This window comes from Festucalex cinctus, chromosome 18 (genome assembly GCF_051991245.1).
Source record: "Festucalex cinctus isolate MCC-2025b chromosome 18, RoL_Fcin_1.0, whole genome shotgun sequence".
In the NCBI taxonomy this organism is placed as follows: domain Eukaryota; kingdom Metazoa; phylum Chordata; class Actinopteri; order Syngnathiformes; family Syngnathidae; genus Festucalex; species Festucalex cinctus.
The window spans coordinates 1,433,972-1,457,815 of NC_135428.1; the positions used below are offsets into that span (position 1 = coordinate 1,433,972).

Here is a 23,844-nt window from a genome sequence, read left to right on the forward strand (position 1 = left end):
ATAGAGAAAATGTATGACTTTTAGCTAAAATGTACAACTTGGTGTTTGTAAGATATTTTTGTGTTCTCAAACGACAGAAAAGCAGACTTTGGCATATACAGATTTTATTGTGAAAGTTATAATAGGAAATAATTTTTTTTTGAATGAGTTACTTGACACCGAGCAGCAACTGTTGCCCACTTTCGCAACTCCCTGACGTCCCCCCCCCCCACCCTCCATACGCACTAACTACATCCTTGGAGTCGGAGCCGAAATGTTGTTCAGTCCGACCGGCGTGTCTGAATGTTTTCGCGAGTGGGGTGATTTAGAGAAGGACTATCAACAAATTCAGGTGAGTTTCTTGTCACCGTTTGACAGTTTTAAGTTTTGTACTCTAGTCATGTAGTCGGGCGTCAACAGAGGCTAGCAAGCTAGGAGGCGTCGCCGCTTTCCTCGTCTTGTAACATTACGTTATTTTCTTCATTAACCGGCTTGTATTTGTGTCTTTAGGCCACATGTTAAATAGTAATAAAACACACAAGAGCTCAAATGACGTGAAGAGTTTTATTTAAAAAAACGCAATATTGGTCACATGTTTATAGCTAGCTACATTTTCCACAGGTCCTCGTTTAACGACGGTTTTACGTACGTACGTCGATATTACGGTTCATAATAACACTATTTGTTGGGAAAACACATGTAGGATATGAACATGAGTTTCATGAAAAAAATGTTACTGCATTTCGAAATGTCGTATGTCGAGACTGTCGTAATGGACCTCATACTGTACTTTAAATAATTAGTTTTAAAACCAGCCCGGTCATGTTCAAGTATGTACACTTGGAATAGTCGTAAATATGCGGAATAATAATATATTTTTATTTTTTTTAAACAGGAAATAATTAAGCAGTATTTTCTCAGAGAATATGATAGATTGACTTAACTGACCAATTTCATACTGAATAGTTTTGCTAAATTATTTTTTTTCATTAGCTATTTAACAAATTCAACACTTTTTTTTTTTTTTTGGTGTTCTTCCTGTAGCGCCATAAGATGGCGCCAAAGCCCTGGCTAATAACAAAGTAGTACTTTGAAGTCAAGGAAGTCTTGTTGAAGTGATGCATGTAAACTGAGAGATCGAATTATCTGTAAACTATTTATTTTTTTAATAATGGTAAAGTTTTAAAATGAGTTTGAAATGATATTAAAAGTATTTATTTGGGGCAATGATAATCACAGATCACTGGAAGGAAATCTGAAAATATCATATCGTGACCTGTTACTCAACAGCAATGTCCCAACCTAGGACAAGCGCTATTAAAAAAAAAATAAAAAATGGATGGCTAAAACTGTGACAAAAGTAAGAATGTGTCATTTTCTCCTCAGGACACGCATCGTCTGTACCGAGTGAAGCTTGAGGAAGTCACCAAATTGCAGAACAGCTGCACGTCGGCCATCTCGCGTCACCGGAAGAAGCTGAAGGAGCTCTCGTCGTCGCTCGAGCAGTTAAGTCGCCTTTTGTTTGTCTCCCCTCGTCCGTCAGCCGAACGGCGAACGACGTCGCGTTACCCAAACGCACCAAAAAAAAGTATTGAGTTCCGAACCCGTTTTCAGATGCAAAGCCAAGCACCCGGAGCAGAGGTTAAGTCCGGAGGACGCGGACTCCATCGCCGACATGCAGGTGGCAATCGACGAGCGGGTCGACGCCTTCTCTGAGATGGAAGCTTTTCTGCCAAAGAAAAACGGGTTTGATTGCATTTGATACGCGGAGGTCAAGGTTCGACCTAGTAAGTCACTTTTTTTTTTTTTTTTCCTCCCGTTTCAGGTTATACCTCACTCTTGTTTTAGGAAACGTCAACGTCACGCTCCTCAATAAGCAATCAAAGTACGTCCCCGCCCGCCTGCCGTCCGTCGTCACGGCGACCGTCTTCCCCGTCCTGACGTCTTAAAACCGCTTTTCTTGCTTGTACAGATTCGCCTACAAGGACGAATACGAGAAATTCAAGCTGGTCCTCACCGTCATCCTCTTCCTCTTCTCTTTTTCCTGTCGCTTTTTGTTCAGCTACAGGTAAGTCAGACGGCGGCGCTATGGCCACCAGGGGGCAGTACAAATACATAAAGACATACTACATACATGGATGTAGATTTGATGGTAAAACACAGATGACGACTGCAACTAAGCTTTGTGACATTATTTATTTATCTATTTGGCTCTATTTTCATTCTGCATGTGTTTCTACTGCTTTTTTTCCCCTTCAAATATACGTTTTATATAATTACACCAGTATCGACATTAGTTTCATTACCCTGTGCAATTTATTTTATTTTTTTCTTGCCCCCTTTCCAGAGCCTTAGACGCCCTTTTCAACTTCCTCCTGGTGTGGTACTACTGCACGCTCACCATCCGCGAGAGCATCCTCATCAACAACGGCTCCAGGTGAATGAATGAAAACTCAGTCAAATGAAAACATTCTTTGGCATTAAAAAAAAAAGTAGCCACCAGAGGGTGCTAGAACTTCACAAATGGAAATCAACCTGACCTTTTTTTTCTTTTCTTTTTTTTTTAAACAGATTTGCTGCTTTTAATATTGTGACGTGATGACGATATATTGTGCCAGTTTTAATATCGCGATATTGCCGGTATTGTTACATCCCTAATCAATAGATAGTGTATAATTAGCGCCAATTTTCAAGTTTTTACATTTGTGTGCACTTAAATGAATTGATCACCGTCCTCCCAGTTAGAATATTGTGTTCATATTCAATTTAACATCTCAATTACTCCATAATGTTCTCTGAAAAGCATTGAACCAAGACAATGAGATGAGGGTGTGTAGAGTTGTGCAACCTCATTATCTCAGTTCATTTTTATTTGCGTCTTGAAATTATGAAAAAATAAAAAAATCCAATGAGTGTAGAAAATTGATGGATGGACAAACGGACTGGTGTATTAAAACTATCAACTATTATATGAATAAATCACATTTGTCACGTTTCTGAAGTAACGTTGCGCTTCCGTCGTTCCGTTTTCAGGATCCGAGGCTGGTGGGTTTTCCATCACTACGTGTCCACCTTCCTGTCCGGGGTCATGCTGACATGGTGAGTCCGCACGCCAAGGTCACCTCCAACAAGTCAAGCCCCGCCCCCCCTTCATAACAATTTCATCGTCTCTTCTCGCAGGCCCGAGGGGATTCTGTACCAAATGTTTCGGAGCCAGTTCCTCTCCTACTGCTTGTACCAAAGTAAAGAAAGCCCCGCCCACAACATTCAACAACTTTGACTGGGACATTCAGACCACACCTGCGTGCGTGCGTGCGTGCGTGATCGATCTTCTTCCCGCTCTTGTAGGTTTTGTGCAGTTTTTGCAGTATTACTACCAAAGCGGCTGCTTGTACAGACTACGAGCGCTCGGGGAACGACACAACATGGACCTCACTGTCGGTTCGTTTCGCAATATTGACCATCTTGGAATGCTTTTAATTCAATAAAAGTATTATAAAAAAAAGGCTTATTTCATTCCATCCATCCATTATTCACGTTTTTTTTTTTTTTTTTTCCTTTTTGTTACTTCAGAGGGTTTCCAGTCGTGGATGTGGAGGGGGCTCACTTTCCTGCTGCCGTTCTTGTTCTTCGGTCAAGTAAGTTCATTGTGAACATATATTTATCATATAGTATCATTTGGCTCATCATCATGCTCGTAACCCAGAAATCTTGTGCCTCAAATCATCTCTCCACATTGAAATGAATGGAAACGACATTAATCTGTTCCAAAAAAAAAGTTTTGTCATGAGGAAAATACTGTACTTTATAAAAGTATATGATATATGACCCATATTTAAATGTAAAGTAAATTTTGCTGCATTTTTTTGGGTGTCAAGGTTATTTTAGTTCACGAAAACTAATGAAAAAACTAAAATAAAATTAAAAAAAAAAACAATTTCGCTCACGAAATAAAAACGAAAATGCTTTTTAAAAAAAACAAAAAAAACAATTATGTTTACAAAACTAACTCAAATGAATTATAATTATATCAAAAATGTCCTTTGTTTTTGTCTTTGGTAATTAATTTACTGCACAAAACGAAAGCATGTTGTCGTTCCTCATCGTCACAGTTCTGGCAGCTGTACAACAGCATCACACTTTTCAAGATGTTCCAACTCCCGGAGTGCAAAGAGTGGCAGGTGAGCAACCGCAAAAAAAAAAACATTTCACATTCAAAAACACGAGTCCACTTGAAAAGAAAATGGCGGCTGGCGGCGGTTTGTGGTCCAGGTGGCGATGTGCGGCTGCTCCTACATGACGCTGTTCCTGGGCAACTTCTTCACCACGCTGGGGGTGGTCTACCACAAGTACATGAGGAACCAAGACAAGCCCAAGTCCTTGTAGCGTTTGTACTTCCCTTCCTGACCTCCATTTTACTGTTACGCTTCACCTGCGCCATTTTGTCGTCACTCAGCGAGTGTCGCTCACTGGTTTGAGGAGAATGTTACACACGTTTACTTATGTGATTTATGTGCGTTATTCTATGGGGGGGGACGCTTGTCGTTCTTTGCTTTCAAAACGTGCTCAATAAAAAAGCAAGGCACTTTGATTTAGTGTCATAAAATGTCCACAAGATGGCGGCGTTGAGACGCTGCTTCACATTTTGCCTTCAGTCAAACTGTCAAAGACGCGAATGGTGACGCGCATGCGCAGAACATCGGCCATCTTGGGTCGCCAACTACGGCAAATACACTAGAACAAATACCTTTAAATGCGTGCGCGATAGTGCGCGTTGGTAAAAACACGATACAACATGAAATAAACAAAATAGATTCTTTTATGCATTTAAGCAACTAAGCAATTTTTAATCTAATAAGATAAACATTTTACTTTTGACCTCATTACATTATAGTGAGTCTTCAATCACAGAGAAGCAAAAACAAAAAACACTGTAATATGGCTCCAACACAGTTGTGTCAAAATGTACCTTTCGTACATGACATGGTTGGGTACAAAACTGCTTTTATTTAATTTTAAAAATAAACAAAATAAACGTTGCAATGTCCTGAACCTTTCGCAATATCTGTTTTATTTTGCGTGTGTGAACGTGTTTGGACCTCTTGTAGTTGCCGTAGTTGGCAATCCAAGCTGGCCGATCTTCTGCGCATGCGCGGCACCGACCGCGTCTTGACTAGTGATGGTACTTTTGGCTCTTTCAGGGGAGCCGTTCATTCGGGAGCCGTTCACGTAAAAGAACCGTTCAAAAGACTCGATTCGTTCGTGACCGACACGACACAAGCCGTTGAAGTCACAACGGGCGGCCATTTTGTCACTCCCACCTCGTGAGCAGACTACTGTACTATACTAGTTATATTATAAACTAGTTAGTATAAGGCCGGAGGCGGGGTGTGAGGTTTGTGCCAGGGTGGTCACTATTTTTTTAACAAGTTAAAAAAAACAAAAAAAAAACACAAGCGGACATATGTGCTGCTTTGAAGACCACCTTTTTCTTTGACGCTCAGTTCCTTAGACACCAATATTAGATATGGCAACTTTCTTGTTATCATTCGGTGCACTACAAAAAAAGTCTACGAGCAGGTCATTATTCATCCATTTTTTAAAATAAAAATCATTTATTTAAATCAAACTAGTTTTAAATTGTAATGCTATCCAATGCAGGAAGTTGCACACGCATGATGTCACCACCGCGATATTGCCGTGTGGCTGCACGCTACGTCCTCCTCCACTTGATGATTTAAACATTTTGACTCCACGCGAAGACATGAAAGGAGGCGCCATAAGATCACAGGCAAGCCACAGCTGAAAGTTTGAAATGAAAAGCGGCTTTATGCCCAATTTGCTAAGAAGAAGAAGAAAAAAAGAGGAGTATGTTGTGAATCAACGTATGCGTTGGGGCTGCAGGGCGAGATTGGCGGGCGGCTTTCACGTCTTGTGCCGCTTTCATGTTGCCTCATTACCAGCTGCAAGGGGAACCGGCCCAAGGACAAACTGTATAGAAGGGATGGGGAGGCCCCTGCCAAAAATTAAAAAAAAAAAAAAATGTCTTCTGATGCCGAAGGATTGCTCACCTCTCATTTTTAAACACAAAATGGCACCAGAGCAAGTTCCTCGATTCACTTTTCGTTTCTTAGTATCAGAATGCCCCAAGATGGTGGCAAAGCACTACTTTTTGTCTCAATGGAGCTCTATAAATCACTTCAACCTTGTTCATTGAAAACTATGATGCTACACGATGGCGCCATTTAACTACTTTTATCTAAATAAAGCACCCGAAAGCCACTTCAGCATACTTCCTGGATGACAAAAAATTAGCACGGTAGTATGTTGAACTACACATTTTTATTTATTTTTTTCTCCGAGTACGCCACAAGCCAATGTTAAAAAAAGATCCGGGCTTTATTCCGCACCTCAACCTTCAAGCTAACCGGCCTCCCTGCAGGAGACAGATAAAGAGCCGCTCCAGCGAGAGGCCCGAGAAACTCGTCCACCAGGGAGGCTCGTTATCTGGAGCGGGTCGCGCACGCACGCACGCACGCACGCACTTCCTCTGGGAGGTGATAAGCTTTCTATCACAGGGATGATTAAAGCAGAAAGGAGGAAGAAGTGAAGCCCAGAAGGGGACCGCCGAGACCAGTCTTTGATTAAGAAGAGGATCAGAAGCCGGACCAAAAAAAAAAAAAAAAGTCTTCGGACACGCCCGCTTTAGTCTGAATCGATCCAAGATGAGTTGCACAATTGTGGGGAAATCGTGATTGGGTGAGTTTGGACAGGAAGAACCATATTTGGGAATGCATTCAAATCTGAGCATTCAACTGTTAGCATTCAGCTTTCAGCATTCCCACAACTAGACTAAGTGCAATTTCTCCACAAATTGCACTTAGTCGACTTTTTTCAAGCGTTTATATTTATGGGACAAGCCGAAAGTGGCGACAGTAACAATATTTCGCATTATTATTTATAAGCCCGTTATTTTACAAAGTCCACTGAAGGTTTACAGAGAAATGTGAATCATTATATGTTTGTATAACTGTGTTTTCTTTTTCTGTATGTCTGTGTAAAAAAAAAAAATGTTTTAACCAACGTATTACTGATCATTTTTTCTCTAAATGAATACTATTCTTTTAAGATTGCCCATGACCACGCCCTGATTGATGTTATGACTTTGTGCGCTACGCTCATTACTTTTAATCACAGATCCGCCATTTTGAGTTCTTTAGAGGAACTTTTTTTTTTTTTTTGGAGGCAGGAGTGGGAAAGCAAATGCTAATCCTATACGTGATCGGCATTTGTTTTCTTTTCCTGAAATGTATCATGGGGGGGGGGGGGGTGATGCCAATCAGAGGGGATGGATGTCATCATTCATTTTAGCTAAATGCTCGAGTCAAATGAACCCGTCTACAAAACAAGTGTTAATGATAAGAACGCCCCCCCCCCTCCACCCCCTTTTTGCATCCCCTCCCTCATTAACAAATCAAGTCCCACAGCGGCGCTTCATGTGAACTGTGAGCAGAGCACAATGAAATATGCATAATTTAATAATAATAAAAAAAAAAAAGCGGGGCACATGATTGCATCCACTCGTTCTAATGAGACTGAAACCTTCAAGGCCCCGCCGAGTGCAGGAAAAAAGAGAATTCGTCTGTATTTTTAAGGCGGTGTCGGCCCCCAGCAGGACACGCCACCTAACCAAGCAGCGACTATTCAGCGGGCTGATTGCTTGCGCGCGCGGGCTGGTTGCCTAGCAACCGGCAAATTCAGACAGGAAGGATTTTTGTTTTTTTTGTTTTTTTAAACCTCTTGTACCATCAAACTGCATTTTGGAGCAGCCTGTGTGCCACTGACTGCTTTTTTTTTTTTTTTAAACGCTCATGGTATTAAAATATAAACAGCTCGTGGAAATGATGAAATCATTGCCAAATGAATCATTTACGACACTTCTGTATCTTTACGGGCGGTTAGAAAATATACGCAAATAACAAATCACGTACAATAATTGATATTTGAACAAGCAGTGTGGACAAAGCACTATACTCACAGGCATATATTCTTAATCCTCTGTGACGAATGACTAATATTGCTGTAGTGTGGATTGCTGCATATTCAAGCATTTCAATTTCAGCCATTTGTGTAATTTAAAAAAAATATTTTGCTTGTTATTTGTGGAAATCCTGGCTTATTTGTGTGTTTTTATTATTATTATTTTTTAATTATTTTTATTATTAACCTGATTCACCACTTTTTTTCAAACAAAAAATACATTTGATATTTTATATTTATTTCTATTTTACAAAAATAAATAAATAATTATTAATATATATATATATATATATATATATATTAGTGCTGTCAAAGTTAAAGCATAACTAATTAAGTAATCACAAAAATTGATTGCATTAAACATGTATTAATGCATATTAATCACACTCATAATTTTGACTGCAAATAATCCTTACTTGTTATTTTTTGGAAATCCTACAACTTAAACATAACTGCATGTATTAGCGTTTCATAAATGTTTATGTATGATATTCAGAATATTTGTCCATGTCAAACTATCGGGGCCATTTTTTTTTTTCCCCCATTTTAAATTATGCAAGTAATTAACTGATTAGAAAAGAGGAAGATGAGCATGTGCATGTGGATCAAAAAATGAAGGCGAACTCTGCAAAGTTTTTTTTTTTTTTTTTTAATTATGCAGGTATATCGAACGAAATGTGTTTCTGAACTACCATATTCATATACAGGGTAAATACATCATCATCTTCCCACACATGCAGTCCTTGACCCACATATTTATCAAGGTACGTTTGGCCCTCAGGGGCCATGGGATGAACACCGAGACAATAAAATGCTTGAGCGGGTCCACTCCTACACACACACGCACACACACGTATAGCGCGACTTGTTGTGGAGCAGATGGCCGAGAAAATTCATCACGACGCATCATTTTGTCATTTGGCATACAAAAAAGCGAGTAAACGCGTCGCAGGCACCCGCCGTGCGCAGCTTGCGCTCGATATTGAGTTTGTGGGTTGGAACGCGGCGGGCGGGGCCCTGCTTGACATCATTGACCAGACCACATGACCATCTGCTTTTCAGCCTCACTTGAAGACCCGTCGGTGAAACGTTGACTAATTCGTTTCCAGCGCACACGAGCTTGAATTAGGTGGCCTGCGGTTCTTCGATTAGACAGGACAAAAACACTTCCAGGAAGCCCACTCGAGGTCGTTCGAAGCAAAGCGGGGAGATGTTGTTGTGTTCTGAACTTGGATCCCAAAAAATATAAGTATTATTTATATTTTTTATTTATAAAATAATATTTTCACATGTTTCTATTCATTAATTGCTCGTTTAGTATATTTAAAATAAAAACGAAATATGTTTTACGAACAGCACCGATTCCAAAGGTCTGCTCATGTTAAGTCCTCCTGGCCAGTAGTTGGCGCTAAACTGCAGCCGTTTGACACATCAGCAAATCATCTGCATCAGAAAGAAAGGCCTTTGTTTACATTCTTTTGTGATTGTAATATGCATTTTCATTACCTCTAAAAAAAACCAAGTTTGCCCATCTTTGTTATAAATGTCTCTATTTAATGTCATTAAAGACTACATTTTAATTGTGTATATTTAGCCCACCTGGGTCCCACATAGGAGTGTGACGATATATCGCTATCACGATAATAAAAGTCATGACTTTTTGAGCAATTACTTGGCAGGCCACTAGGGGGAGCACCTCACAAGCGTGGCGGGGAAATGGACGGAATTTTTCACGCGAAGAAGACCCATGAGCGTAGTCTTTTAATTATTATTATATATATTATTTATTTGTATTTATTATGATTATTATTATTTTATGTATATTTTTACATATATATATTTATATATTATATTTGTTATTATAATATGAAATATTTTTAATTATTGTTGTTATTTTATCACTTATTTATTATTTATTGATATTTATTTTATTTTTATTTATTTAGATTATTATTATTTTATGATTAGTTTTATCGTGTATTTATTACCTGAGCAATATATCGATCATCGCGGTATCGTCATGTGGTGAGATAATCGTTATCGTGAGCGTTGTATCGCAAATCGTATCGTATTGTGAGGTTCCCACGCCGAGTCCCAATTTAACCTCCGCTATTTTCTCGTCTTGTCTTTAAGGTTGACGCCCTGAACAAGATGCTGATGTGTGGAAGTGGAGGTGTGCCAGCGTGATGCATGACTTCATTAAGGCGTGACGTGTCCATGGCGACCGTCTTGGGGAGTGTGGGGGGGGGTCATCGCTAACGTGACGGCGGCCTCCGGGGCGGACGCTGTCAGGCGGCCTGAGGGATGACGCCGGCCGGGGTACGTTTACGCTTCCCACTTCCCCCCCTTTAAGTCTGCTAACCCATTTACGGACGCTAAGCTTGCACAAACACGCACAATACATGAGTGATGGATGGGCCACTTTCCGTCTTCTCCTGATTCCGCATGTGCTTCAAGTCCTGCAGCAAATGGAAAGTAGTAATAAAGTAGATCTGACACTGTGCTTAACAACTATACTTCAATAATGATTCAATTCACATAAAGTTAAACAAAAATTGCATCTAAATAAATGAGAAAAACAGTTCAAGATTAAATGTAAATATGCTAAAAAGTTTGATACGATTGAAGTGTTTTTTTTGAAAAAGTGATTCTTTTGGGGCGCAGATATTTGTACTAAAATTTATTCAAACTTGACAACTGGTCAATCTCCAATAAAAAGACTACCTCCGCATTTCATACATTTTTTTTTTTATGTTTTCTTGGGGGAAGTAATTCCATTTTGGGGAAAAATTTACTTTTTTTTTTATTTTTATTTGAACGTAAAAAAATATTGTATTTATTTTTGTTCAAATTTGAAATTGTACAATGTTATTAATTTCAGGTAAAATTACAAAATGTTTTTTAAATTTAATTACAAATTATTTTTATTTTCATTTTATGTATATTTTCATTTTTATTTAAAATTGAAACAGTGAAATAAAAATTTAACCAGGCATTTCATTAAAAAAGTAAAAAAAAAAAAAGTACTAAAAAGCCATTTGAGTAAAAATGTAAACAAAAATAATTATTTTTACTAAAAATATGTATTAATTATTTTACTGTAAAAAATAATTGCAATTCATCATCTTCATTTTGATTTTTATTTAAAGTTCAAATTTTATTTTATTTTTTAAGTTAACCAATCATCTTGTTTAAAATTATTACTCAAACTACAAAATATATTTTTTTAACTATAGCCAATTAACTGCTACTTCAGAATTTCATGCTGTAAAATCAACCAACATTATTGCGTTGCATTTTAAAAAAAATAATTTGCAACACACAGTAGCGAAAATACTGTTTCTGTCCAAGAAAGTGGGTTTAAATATTCTCTCTTTTAAATTACATAAAAAATAAATAAATAATAATTTGTCCTAATGCCCCCTGCTGGATCCGGCGGGGCACTTCTCCACTCGCCCCAAATGTAAAATGAACAAAATCTGGAAATGACAATTGTCGACACAATACTCATGAAGAGGTCAATCTCCCCGTATAGTCGTGTTTGTGTGGTCATGTTCCACAATTGAAACAATAAAAATGACACGATAATAATGATTTATTCACTCCTTCAAGCTTGCGTTTTGCCCAGTGGCCATTCTTGTCGTTTAAAGTAATTCACTTTTTGATATTGTGGACATAAATCTGCTTGAATTGTCAGCGTGTTTTTTTCGCTCTCTTCCTCTCATTTTGTGACGAGTCGCGTCCTTGACTTTGTCTGGCACCCCCGCAGTCAAGCACTTTGCCCCCCCCAAAAAAAAAATCTGTGTGCCGCCCGAGCACGTCTGCCATCCTTTTTTTTTTTTTTAAATAGTCCTAAAATAGCACATTCTGCGAATCTACGAAGAGTAATATTAATTTGGTCGAGCATAAAATCGTAGTAGTAAAAATAGTTACTATAATTTAATGTGATGGTCTTTTATGACGGTTCTGATGTTAAATTCTGCAGCAGCTCTGCGTGAAAGAGAAAAACCATCAACTCCTCAAAAAAGTCAATACATTGACTTCACGCCCGTCGGCAACACAGCCAGTTAAAAAAAAAAAAAAAAAAATCGACAAAGAAGTTTGCCTTGCTTGAAAATGGAATGATTTGGCAGAGAGAACTTCGCATGAGGTTGAGGATTTTTTCACTGCAAAAAAAGCGTTTCAATCGCTTTTGATACAAAAACAGACTTGGTGAGCAAAGGCTGAGGAATATTCAGAGGGACGTGCTCGTGGATTTTTTTTTTTTTTTTTTTGACTGTCTGACACTTTTAACTCGCTGAACTCATTAGCTCCCAAAAACGTATAAATACGTCATATTTCAAATGTTTTAAGTGTCCCAAAGACGTATTTATACGTTGTTTTTTTTTATACCAGAGCATAGAGAAGGCTTTTATGCAGTCTCTCTACTGCAGACAATGGTTGAGTGGCAGCAGAGTATAAGAGATCAACCAGGCCATGTTAAAACTCCCACAGTTTTCCCACAGTTCTAAGCAGAATTGTGAAAAACGATGAAACTTAGCCATGTTTTATTGCTAATTGCTGCACAGTGAAACGGATAGGAATATACTTTTTTTTTTTTTTTTTTTTTTTTTTTTTTTTTTCCCCTGATAATAGAAGAGACTCTAGTCTCTCTTTTGGTATGTTCCATATTTTTATAGCTATAGAACATAATATTTCGCAGGCCTTGAAAAATCAGTCAAAATCCAGGAAAACACTTAAGTGAAAATGGTTGGGAGTGAATGAGTTAAACAGAAGGACCCCTCAACGAGGAATTCAACAATATTATCATAAACTGAAGGGCCCAAAGTCAAATTTTGCTCACGGCCCCACGGAGGCTTGCAGGGGTCTGCTCTGGTTAGCGTCGGTTCGTGCTAAGCGACGATGCGTTCAGAGAATTCAGTTGACCTCACTATAGTACGGTAAGATTTGGAATGTTGTCTTCTAAAGACTGAAACACATTCATTTTGTTTGCAGTGCCCACTTGCGCTGGAATTGGAATTTCAGAAGGCGCTCTTGTCTTTTTCGCCGCACTCAGTGCTTGGCACCGCACTAATTTATTTCCATCTGAAAATTGCCACAGGGCACACCGTTACTTGATTTGTTTTGAATTACATTTTGCGTCCCTGTCGACTGCAAACGCAACAACAAAGCCCGCCGCCGGCGGACAAAAAAGAAATGACACGGCTTTGAAAGAGCGGAGCCACCAAAACAAGCCGTAAATGTTCCACGCTCGCAGCAGCTGAAGGGGCTCATGTGAGGGCAATGGGACAGCTGGGGGGGGTCTGGGTCCCCCGTAAGCTTCCTTTGTGGCAGCTGTTTTAGCAAAGGTGGGATTCAGTGGAACCAAATACTTCCTGGTTTGTTTTCCCTTTTTACACCAAATATTGTTTGTACATTGATTTCATGCAAAATTTGATTCTCAAGTCTGAAAACTGCATCTGGGATCACGTTGGGAAATAGAAGTGCAGAAAAAAAAAATCAACAGATCATGCCCACTAGGGAGCATGCTTGCCTGACTTCTGTAATACACGACTGTAATGTCTTCTTCGTCATCTGTCTTCTTTAAATGCGGATTATTTGTATTTTTTTGTCTTCAGAAGCAAGTCACAACAATTTGCGGTTGATTTCTTTTTCTTTTTTTTCCGTTCTGACATGCAAAGATGGGAGCGATCCAACATTCACCTTCAAAGGAGAAGTCAACGTTTTTTTTTTTAGCCTGAAGCAATGAGACACGCCCAGGTCACAAGATTAGCATATGTATGAGCGACGTACATCATCATGCCACAATGTTTAATAATATTCACTTTTTCTATGTGTAACGTGAAATAGAAATTAGGATAGAAGATCATTGTTTTGATATCTAATTAGTTGACTTCCATTTTAAAAACTGCACTACCCAATAAATGAAAATCATTAGCAATTCTATGTGGCTAAAGGTTTAGCAGGAACGACTTATCAGGTGATTTTTTATTCATTCATTTCAGCCCAAATTTATAATTTCTTTCTTGATTAAAATCCATTCATTAGAATACAAATAAGGACTAATAAGCTATTCCGAAGATTTAGGTGTGGCATTGTGATAAGGAATTGGACCTTGAGGATTAAGATGAGTCGGTAAATTAGGACCTGATAAGAGGTTGTGTCGCACCCAAAACGCCCCCAAAAAAATAAAATAAAACGCCACCGCCAACCATCCTTAAACTCCATTTTGTGGCCTCGGTTTGTCTCCTTCGCTAGTCTTCTTCCTCAATGTAGGTTTTTTTTGTTTTGTTTTTAAACTTGTTTCTCTCCTAAATTTTGCTGTCTCCTGCTTGTGTCATTCTCTCATTGCCTTTGTCAATCTGGTCTATTTCTATCTTGTTTCCTCCTCCCGCCATTTTGTCCTTTTCACTTGTCTTCTTGTCACCTTTGTGTGTCTCATTCCTCCTTACCTCATCTTCGTGCCTCCTTTACTCCATTTGGTCTCCTTGAATTTTCCTTTTCATTCAATTTTGTTTCTTTCACTCATTGTCTTCTCTTGTGTCCTATCTTAAGTCTGCAGTTTCTTTCCCGAGTTCCATGTCTCCTTCATCCTTCATTTCTGTTTGCTTGTCTGCTTGCTTCCTTATCTCCGTCGTATCTGCTTTTATGTCTCCATTCAACGTTGTCCCCTTCACTCATTCTTGCCTCCTTTACTCATCTCCTCGTCTTCTTAAAGTGTCTCGTTGTGAACTTGTTTCTTTGACTCATTTATGTCTCAGTCATGTCCTTGTCTCCTTCATGTGTCTCATTTGCTCGTTTCCTTGTCTCATTCACGTGTCCATTTTACTCATTTCCTTCACATAGTCGTATATCCTTTTTTTGTTGTTGTTCTTGTCTCCTTTGCTTGTCACCTTAACTCAAATTCACTCTTCCTTGCCTCCTTCGCACCTTGTGTTCCTCCTCGGTCTCATCTCCTTTCCCAATCGTGTGCTCCTCCCCTCCTCCTCCTCCTCCTCCTCCTCCTGGTCGCCGGTGTTGTGCCTTTGGGGTAGTCTGCAGTCTACCACCAAACTTGTTCTCGCTCTCCTGCGCACTTGCTTTTTAGTTTGTAGCTTGGATACGGCGAGCTACGACGTGGACGACGATGGCTCTCCAGCAACCAAGAGCGGTTTTCTGTCTCTTTCTCTTTCTTCACGCCTGGAGCGGTGAGTTGTAACCAACTCTTGACGTCGTTTTTTTTTTTTTTTTTAAGTGTACTTTTACGCTCTGACTGAAAGTACGTCGTTTTTATTCGGTCTGGTGCACGTGGAGCTAACTTGTTGGCGTCCATTTCGGGGGGGGAAGCATCATTTCAACGGCAATTAACGTTTATTCCATTGATGAGCACACTTTATACAACAGGCCGGTATATATTTTCTCATTTGTTGACCTTTAAACACAACAGAAAGTCTGGCTAATGCTTTAAGTGTTTCATTAAGGCAGTTGGTAGTTAGCGTCAATTAACCTGCTAACACGCAGGGAAACGTTATCTTTGAGTATCATTTTTTTGTCAAATGTTGCCCGGTCATGTTTGTAAATAATCACGAGAATCTATATTATGAAGGTCCAAGCCATATTTAGACACATTTTACAAGCATGGAGAAAGTCATAGGCGTCACATTCTCACCTGCTGAACTTCACATTCATTGTAATAGGGCACTACAGACTTGCCGTTAAGTCTAATTTGTTTATTCATCTTAAAAAAAAGTAAAAAAAAAAAAGTCTTTATTCGTGAAGATTGCCTCACACAGTTTCAACCACGGACGTATGACTTGTTTTAACGTGTGTTTGTTATTGTGTTGCATAATGCAATGTTTTACAAACTTCAGGTTGAGGCCTGAGATGGAGTAAAATGTTAGCCTTTTATGTATAGTATATGTCATTGTTATGGCAATACTTAATGTATTTTAGTACATTTTGTGTGCAAACTCAATTTTTATCGCAAACATGTTCAAATCTCCACATTGTTGTTGTGTGATAAAACACTGCATCCGTGCCATTATTATCTATAAAAATTGTATTTAAATTTGATCTAGTAGTCTATTATTGAGATGTAGTGGAACTAGTTAAACCATACCCCCAAATTCAGCACGTGGGATGTGTAGTTGAAATTAAATCAGAGCTGGCTAGTCTCATTAGAGCCTCAGTGGTGCAGTATTTTGTTTCTTGACGATGGAGGCTTGGCATGAGACGACCTGCAAACTGCCAAAATATTCCCTTGGACTCCCATAGACTTTGTGTCATGTCTGGCTTTTTTTTTTTGTGTGCTCGCTATCAGCGGTTACATCTCATTAAATGTTGGTTCAAGTGCATTTATTCAATAATGCTATTAACGGCGATTAATGGCTATTATCCATCGGATACAGAAGGGAGGGGTTGGAAAGAAATCACTGCTTTGTTGTTGCCATTATGAAGCAAATATGTCAGAGAGCTTAAGAAGAGAACACCGTTAAATGTCAAACTTTGGAGAACGACCGAAAATGCACCTCATAAGTCACACAAAAGCTTCTCTTGGCAAAATCTCATGGGATTTTGCCATACTATCTCGTGAGATGTCATGTCAGTGAAAAGCAAACAGTTCTCAAATCTTAAATGCAAATGTATTGTAAAAAAAAAAAAAAAAGCTAAATACAACCAAACTAAACGTCGGCTATTTTCTACGTGGCGTTTTAAAAATCTGTACAAATTGAAGCTGGCGCAGCGTTCAAGAACATATTGTTTTGGACCTTAGCAGTTCCGCTTTGCTGTGTGTTATTGCTATCATATGACGACACGTGATGACTTTTCCGACCTGCCTTTTGGGTGACCTCCGAGTCGCAGTACTTAAAGTAAATGCCAGTAAAAACAGTAACTGAAGTTGGCTTTTGCTGTAGTGTATACAAACAAATAGAGGATGTGCTGGAGGTCCCCTCCCATTGGGACAACGCTCACCTTATCCTTATTTTTCCCCCTTAAATCCCTGTTTTTGACTCTTATCAGCCTCGTCTTAATTAGGTTTATGACGACCTAATCCTCGTCTTCCCTTCTACCTCCTTCGGAGACGGACTAAAGCCGTCTGTTTTGGGATTATCTTGCTGGCCGCTGATGGAGAAGCCGCTGAAGTAGGTTCTTGTCCCTCTAATGAGCCTTGAGGAGCACTTACCTAAATACAATTTGTGGCCACAGGAGTGCTATCTTTTCTTTCTTTTTTTTTTTGTTTTAAATGGAAGTGAAGCCATAGCGGAATATGACAAATTCAAATCAAGTAGTGTATGCTGACCTGTATTGATTCCACAGGCCGCTGTTCATCAGCATGATGGCCATGTTGCTTTACAGGCACCTGTTTTTGTGCATTAAATCAGCAGCGCGGCTTTCACGGTGACGTTTACAAAACACAGAGTGGCCGCAAAAAAAAAAGCGGGTCTACTCTTGCCGTACCATTTACGAAGCTCGGCACAATCAATCACATGTCATCGGCCGTCTGAGCTCGGCGAGATCTTTCAAGTTAAAATATGTGAGACAGCTGCACACCGGGGCAGTTGTTCAACGTATGGAGTCTGACAGTGCAGCATTTTTATGAGCCAAAACAAGTAGTGGCATACACAAGAAGCTCAGTAAGAAAGTTATTATGTGTATGCTTGCAGTGCGTATGCTTTTGAACGCTAATCTCATTTGAAAGGCATAGTTTATGGATTGTTTTGTTTATTTACTATACACGACTGGCTTGATTTACGAGTTTAATTCATTCTGTGACCACACTTCAGATCACTTGCGTCTCAATTTATTGTAAAATATAAATATCCAAGGCTTGATATACTTGAAATGCATGACACACTGAGCCGTAAGTCATTTAGTCGTTGTGGGGACTAATTAGCACATCTGGTTTGCAATAAATGGCCCACATTTGTGGGAGTATTTTTGAGATATATTCTTCTGCCGTTGCAAGCTAGTTCATTGCGCATTGTTTGTAACTTTGTATGTCAAAGTTGTAAACAAAGGGCATCATTTTTGGAAAGAAGAGCCCAGTAAAAGATTTTTATTTTTTGCCATTAGAGTCCAGGTGCATTCGGGCCAATTGGGGACAGTAAAACCATGTGATCTGGTAGCGAAAAATCTGGTTCCCCACCAATTTTCTAATTTCAGATTACCACCTATTGGACTGGAGGGAAATCGTTTGGCAGAGTAGCTCTGATTTTACAATCTGAAAAGTTAGAATCAGATTTTCGTATATTTTGGGCCTTGGCGGAGGTCAGTGCGTAACTGAATGGCATTCTAGGCGGAAATAGCCACTTACATGAATGAAGTTTTTATTATTTGTAAAGAATATCAAATCATTTTAATCATTTGAGAAAATTGTTGGTAATTTTATTCCACGGAGCAAACCATCCTGGTGTAAATATTGGCCGGTCTCTCCGTGACCCCGCCTCCGCGCCTTCCGTGCGTCTCGGCATCCTCGGCCGAGTGAGCGCGGATGCCTTGCTATAGCGCCGCCACACGAGAGCGGCGGCGGCGCAGGAAGTGTGCAGCTGTTGGCCGCAGTTGTTGAGCGGGATTAGTGCCGTTCGCCTGAGTGATAGCCCGGATTGACAGCCGTGCAATCGAATGCGCCGCCTCATTGTTTTCATTAAAGAGAGTGCACCGCGCTGATGCGCAGACAATGGTGTAATACCACCGACTTTAGTGCAGCCACTCAAACACGATATATGTCATTAATTGGATGTTTCCGGAAATCTGATGAGAGAAGCAGTTGCGCTGAGTGAGGCTTGACTGTAAAAGCAGAAACTGTATTGCTGCTAAAGATGAATACGCACTCAAATTTGGTACGTTTTTGTATTCTTCCTCATCCCGCACCATATTGTCGTGGTTCGCTTTTAAAGCAGAGCTTTCCAAACTTGGACCAAGAATGCTTGACAATAAAATGGCTTCCAGAACTTGAACCTCGCAATGGGCGACCTCATAAAAACTGAGCCGTGACCCATTTTAAAGACTCGGCTCAGATGAATCCCGCCATGTTTTTGGACAATCAAAGGCAAAGCTGACATCTACCCGAAAGCTTAAGAGCGTGTGGCTTTTTTTTTTTTTTTTTTTTTTCTTGTGCACGCTCTCCTCAGTGGATGGGGCTGATCTCATAGCCGGGATTTTATATCCAGCAGCAGCTGCCTGTGTAGTTTGATCCCACGCCTTCCGGGAGGGAACTTCTCTCCCGTAGCTCCCGTATCGACTACCTCCTCGGTGCCGCGGAAGCGCCCGCAACGTTCCTCCCTGCCGCTGAACTCCTTTATTCTACGCGCACCATTTGCAAACGGTGGAAAATCCATACGATGAACAATGTGCCCTTGAGAAGATAAGACCTGTTTTGGGAGTTTGAGATAGCAAACTCAGTTTTAGAGCAGATTACTCATGAGAAGGAGAAACAGTCAGATCACGTTTTGCCACTTACAAACTATTCCTTCATTTAGTCGCAAAAAAAAAAAAAAGTACAATGTGTACACTTTACATATTCTTTTAAATTGCCGCTGGGAAACACATAAGCTATTTTCCGGGATTTGGCGGCTCAGCTCGCACAGTTTGAATTGTTTGCACAGAAGTGTCAAGCGAATTGCGGTTGGTGTGGTTTTTCTCTGCTCCCTTATTATTCGCCCGAGCATTAAGATATGAACAAATATTCGCCGGGACGCTTGTTTACAGTTAAAGATCTACTTACTCCCTGCTTGTGTTGACAGACAGTCTGTCCGGGCGAGATTACATGCTAGCACGTCATCTTTTACAGTACACTAAAAAAACAGCACCATATTATCAGAGAATGCTTGTAAGAAACACAAAAGGGAACAAAAACTACAAGATAGCTGAGAGACACGATGAACTGTTGCATGCTGACCCAGATATGACGACATCATCCGTGACATTGTGATCCCAAGAGGCACTCTGAAATCATGTTTTCATAAACCAAGAGCAGATAATGAACGTATTGTTTTCACTTCACTTGATGATTAAGAGTAATCATGTTTTGTTTTGTTTTGTTTTATTGACGCACGTTCGGTTGAATTAAAAGAACAAATGTCAGAATTGCAAATTATACATACTTGTATCAGAAAAGAAAACGTAGAAAATATTGATCTATGATACACAAATATGACACACGTGACTACATAAAGGTTCTTTGTTCTCTTAACGTGGTCTTTGCACACTAAACATTTAAAGGACTTTCATTCGCCGCATTTTGGCACAAGGCAGGTTTGGCTCGGCCGCTTTTCTCGCAACTCGTCGTAGGCAAAGGTGGCAATCTGCACATGACGTCCCTTCATATTTGGAGGGCCCATCTGTGGGACACATGGCACTCTCTTGGGCCGCCATCCAATTCTTGGCATAAGTCCCATGAGCGTCAGACCAATTGACAAAAAAAAAAACACAAAAAAAACCCACCCTCCTTCATTAAGAGGCCTCTCCCGCCTTCTCTTCCTCAGCCAGCAAACGGAGCTTAACCGGCAGCTGCGCACATCTGACGTTGCACGCTGCCGCATGAGGTGCACTACTCGCGTTACACGGAAACCGGACACCACAATAGTGGGGGATCTTCCCGCCTTTTCTGAGCCGTGATTACCCCCAAAGATCCTCTGTGTCTTCGCTCACCTCTCTCATGCCCCTCCTCCTCGCCATGCCATTTTTTGGGGGGGTTGTTTGGCTTTCTGAGTGCAGTTGATGAGCCTGGGAATGTTTACTTTGCTGCGAACATCAAGGAACACGGAAGAAACAGAAGCATGCGGATAAAAGTTGGAATCAACTTAATGAATGTGGATAGATGAAGGCTGGAATGAAAGAAATCCCAACCCCTTAGCACATCAAGATTTTGTCATTTGGTTAACAAACCGCCAATGCCGACTCTAGTTTGAATAAAGAGTCTGTTAATTACCTTTGAATGCTTCTGATCTTAATTGAGCAGTATTTTTTACTTCCAGTAAGTGCGAATTGTGGTAGATGAGACGTTGTAACTGCAAATTGGCTAGTTTGTTAGTTAGTCAGCAGGTCAACACAAACGCATCCAGTGCAAACTTGTTTTTTTTTTTTTTTTTTGATTATTCTATTCCAAAAAGTCTTATTAAAACACAATCGTACAACAACTGAAGCAAGTTTGATAAATAGAGATTAACTAACTAAATTCATTTCTGATTACTTGTTGTTGGTTTGTGATTGGGGAAAAATGTTTTGAATGTCCCTAAAATTTCTTACGTGGATTTGGTAAACTGATAACCACATTCCTACACTGCACAAAAACATTAGCATTTTCAAATAATTATTGTTTCATGCGATATTGTAATGTAAACAAATGGCACTGTTCCTGGCTCTTAACGCTTATGACGCCTGGCATATTGTTGGATCCTCGGACCCCATATGAGCTTTCTATTAAAACAAAAAACTGCATTTTGGTCACTTTTCTCCTGTCAAAATACAGACTCGTGTCCTGGATCTTACCCTTTTGTTTTGTTTTGTTTTGTTTTTCTCACAAACATATAACAAAATAACCAAGGTGACAAATAGCCTCTTCGTTTTGAAACCGGCATTGCAGAGCAATTATTTTAAAGTACACTGCTGGAACATTTTACCGTAAGGAGGAGTCAAAGTCAGCATAAAGACAATCATCAATGCTGAGTTGAGGCTTTCTGCAAAAGAAGCCGTGATGAACTCTCGTCGCTCCGGCTGGCTGGAAAAGAACGCATTCCCTCCCGAAATCCTGAGGGCTTGAGAGGTGTGAAACGTGACCTCAGTTAGCGTGATGTCAGCGGCCAAGAGTTTCACTTCTAATCTTGAAGTCAGCTCTCTTGTAATGGATCTGAGGCATGTTTCTTCTCGGGACAAAAGCCGATGCCAGCGAGCCGTCTCCACTTGATTTGCTCACGGCATCACCCCGGACATCATCTTTGTTCCGAGGAATGCCAAGTCGTCTGATAGCTTTTGTTCCCCGTCTTCACGTCAGACAGCCAAAAGTGGCCAGCGTGAACCTGGAGACTGTGGAGAAGCTTGTAAAAATATACTTACGTGCTATTCAGCTTATGTGGTATTAAGTTGCAGCAGGATGTATCCAGCACCGGCGGCTAGAGTAACAAAATAGGAAGTCAAACATTTTCTGTGACATTTAAGGGCAAAGAGCACCGAAGAGCCATTAACACTCATCCGTCAAAATAAATCGTTGTAATTTATTATTTTCGAAAGGGCGTAGCCTGGGCAGGTACAAGTCAAGTCACAAAATAGCGAACTTTAACATTAAGAAGGTGTCATAAAAATTTGTTTTTAACCTTTTGGACTTGGTAGCTTCGAGTAAACTTATTTGGAGGAACTACTCTAATGGGGCTGGGTTCCACTAATAGCGTTAGACTTTGAGTGATTGCAATTGCGGTTATCAGCTGGGTGACTGGCAGTCAGTCAACCGCACACTCATTTGCTGACACCCACATCACTCACCAGGTTAGGCCCCGCCTTTTTAAAGCCATTCACACTCAACGTCACAGATACTACAGTGAAATGTGAGGATGGTGACCCCAAATGGCAAAAAAAATACATGCACCTATTAAAATGAATTTTGGTCTGATTACTTGATCAACCGAAGAATGATTGGTAGATTATTCGATTCTAAAAATATTTGATAGTTTCAGCCCTTGTAAACCGTATTGACAATATTTTCGAATGTTCGAGTTTTTTGGTTCCATGAGGCTGACATCATGTAAACGAATAACCAAAAATGATTTTCAGTAAACATACAAACTTTCTCACAGAATCAATAAAGTGTCTCGTTGCTAACCTATAAAAAGAGTTTCCTAAAGTTTCCGATGCCTGGCACGGTGCCAGTTGCCCGCCCGTCACCGCACCGTCGTCAGCATCTGTTGTCAAATTAAAAATGACGCGAGCTCGAGCGCCGACTTTGAAGTCAAAAAGACATCGCTGCGCAGATCCTACATGTGCGCATGAATATTCATGCCAACCCCGAGGCTAACCAAAGTGTTTTCCTATTGTGCTAATGAGCTGCGCTACGCCACAAATGCCACATACGGTATAGCTGGCTGGCTGTTTTCACCCCCACTGATTAATCCCATCATTAATGTAAACTCTGCAGCCTTCTATTGGTTTACATTCTTAATTAGCTTTTCCTCCGTATTGTTGTTGTTGTTGTTCCTTAAAGTAATCTCACTCTTAAGCAAACCGAAGATGATATCATCACGCACAGGTTCATGTGTCAGTACATCTCTAAATGTTTTGCTAACCCCGTAGGCTCGACTATCACGGTCAGATTTATGTCACCTCTCATCTTACGAGGGGCTCCTCTCCCCCTCCAGCTGATTCATTGTGCGGGCCTAATTATTTTTGTCTCTCTCTTAGGGTTGGGTTATCAGTTTCAGGGCATTTGTTTGGCAGATTCCCCAGAGGGCTAATCTCTTTAAGTGTCTCTCTGGAGCACTAAACTAAGAGGGAGAGCTAAAAAAAAAAAAAAAAAAAAAACAAGCTGGTGGAGGAATCTCACCGGCAACTGTTGATTTACAATATCTGCGGACTGTCTGTTCCTTGTAACATTCTTACACATCACGCTTATAAATCACGACTTGAACGCAGACTCGACAGAGGACACTGAAAACCAGTAAATATTACCAGTTTATGGGGTGAACCGGTGACGTTTTGACTTGAGCTCATTGTAAATTCAGTGAACATCTGGATCCTGATCAAGACAGAAGTCTACCTGTTGAGGTCCTCGAAACTACACAAATACAGCTAGACGATTGTTTTGCTTTTTCTTACCAGTGGTTTCTAAGGAAACCACTTGTCCAGGATTCACAGTTA

At 40.1% G+C, this 23,844-nt stretch overlaps 2 protein-coding genes across 5 annotated transcripts in view; both read left to right on the top strand.

Annotated features, from left to right (window-relative positions):
- Positions 1–137: 137 nt before the first annotated feature.
- On the top strand, positions 138–5,111 carry LOC144005767 (transmembrane protein 120A-A-like). Its single transcript, XM_077504080.1, has 12 exons — positions 138–331; positions 1,366–1,484; positions 1,594–1,725; positions 1,805–1,864; positions 1,952–2,047; positions 2,327–2,416; positions 3,013–3,078; positions 3,160–3,221; positions 3,328–3,420; positions 3,553–3,617; positions 4,092–4,160; positions 4,252–5,111. The coding sequence occupies exons 1-12, from the start codon at positions 254–256 to the stop codon at positions 4,363–4,365; spliced, it is 1,044 nt and encodes a 347-aa protein (XP_077360206.1). The 5' UTR covers positions 138–253; the 3' UTR covers positions 4,366–5,111.
- A 5,066-nt stretch (positions 5,112–10,177) lies between these two features.
- The window catches only part of mcama (melanoma cell adhesion molecule a), a 35,022-nt gene continuing 21,355 nt past the window's right edge, over positions 10,178–23,844 (top strand). Inside the window, exon 1 of one of the 4 annotated variants that reach the window (XM_077504072.1) lies at positions 10,178–10,338. Coding sequence is in view for 3 of the 4 variants with exons in the window: in XM_077504070.1 (XP_077360196.1) it covers positions 15,146–15,206 (61 nt within the window). In the remaining variant the exon portion in view is untranslated. Of the gene's footprint in view, positions 10,339–14,892; positions 15,207–23,844 lie in introns of those variants that run through there. The other 3 variants (XM_077504070.1, XM_077504071.1, XM_077504069.1) reach the window with 3 other exon arrangements.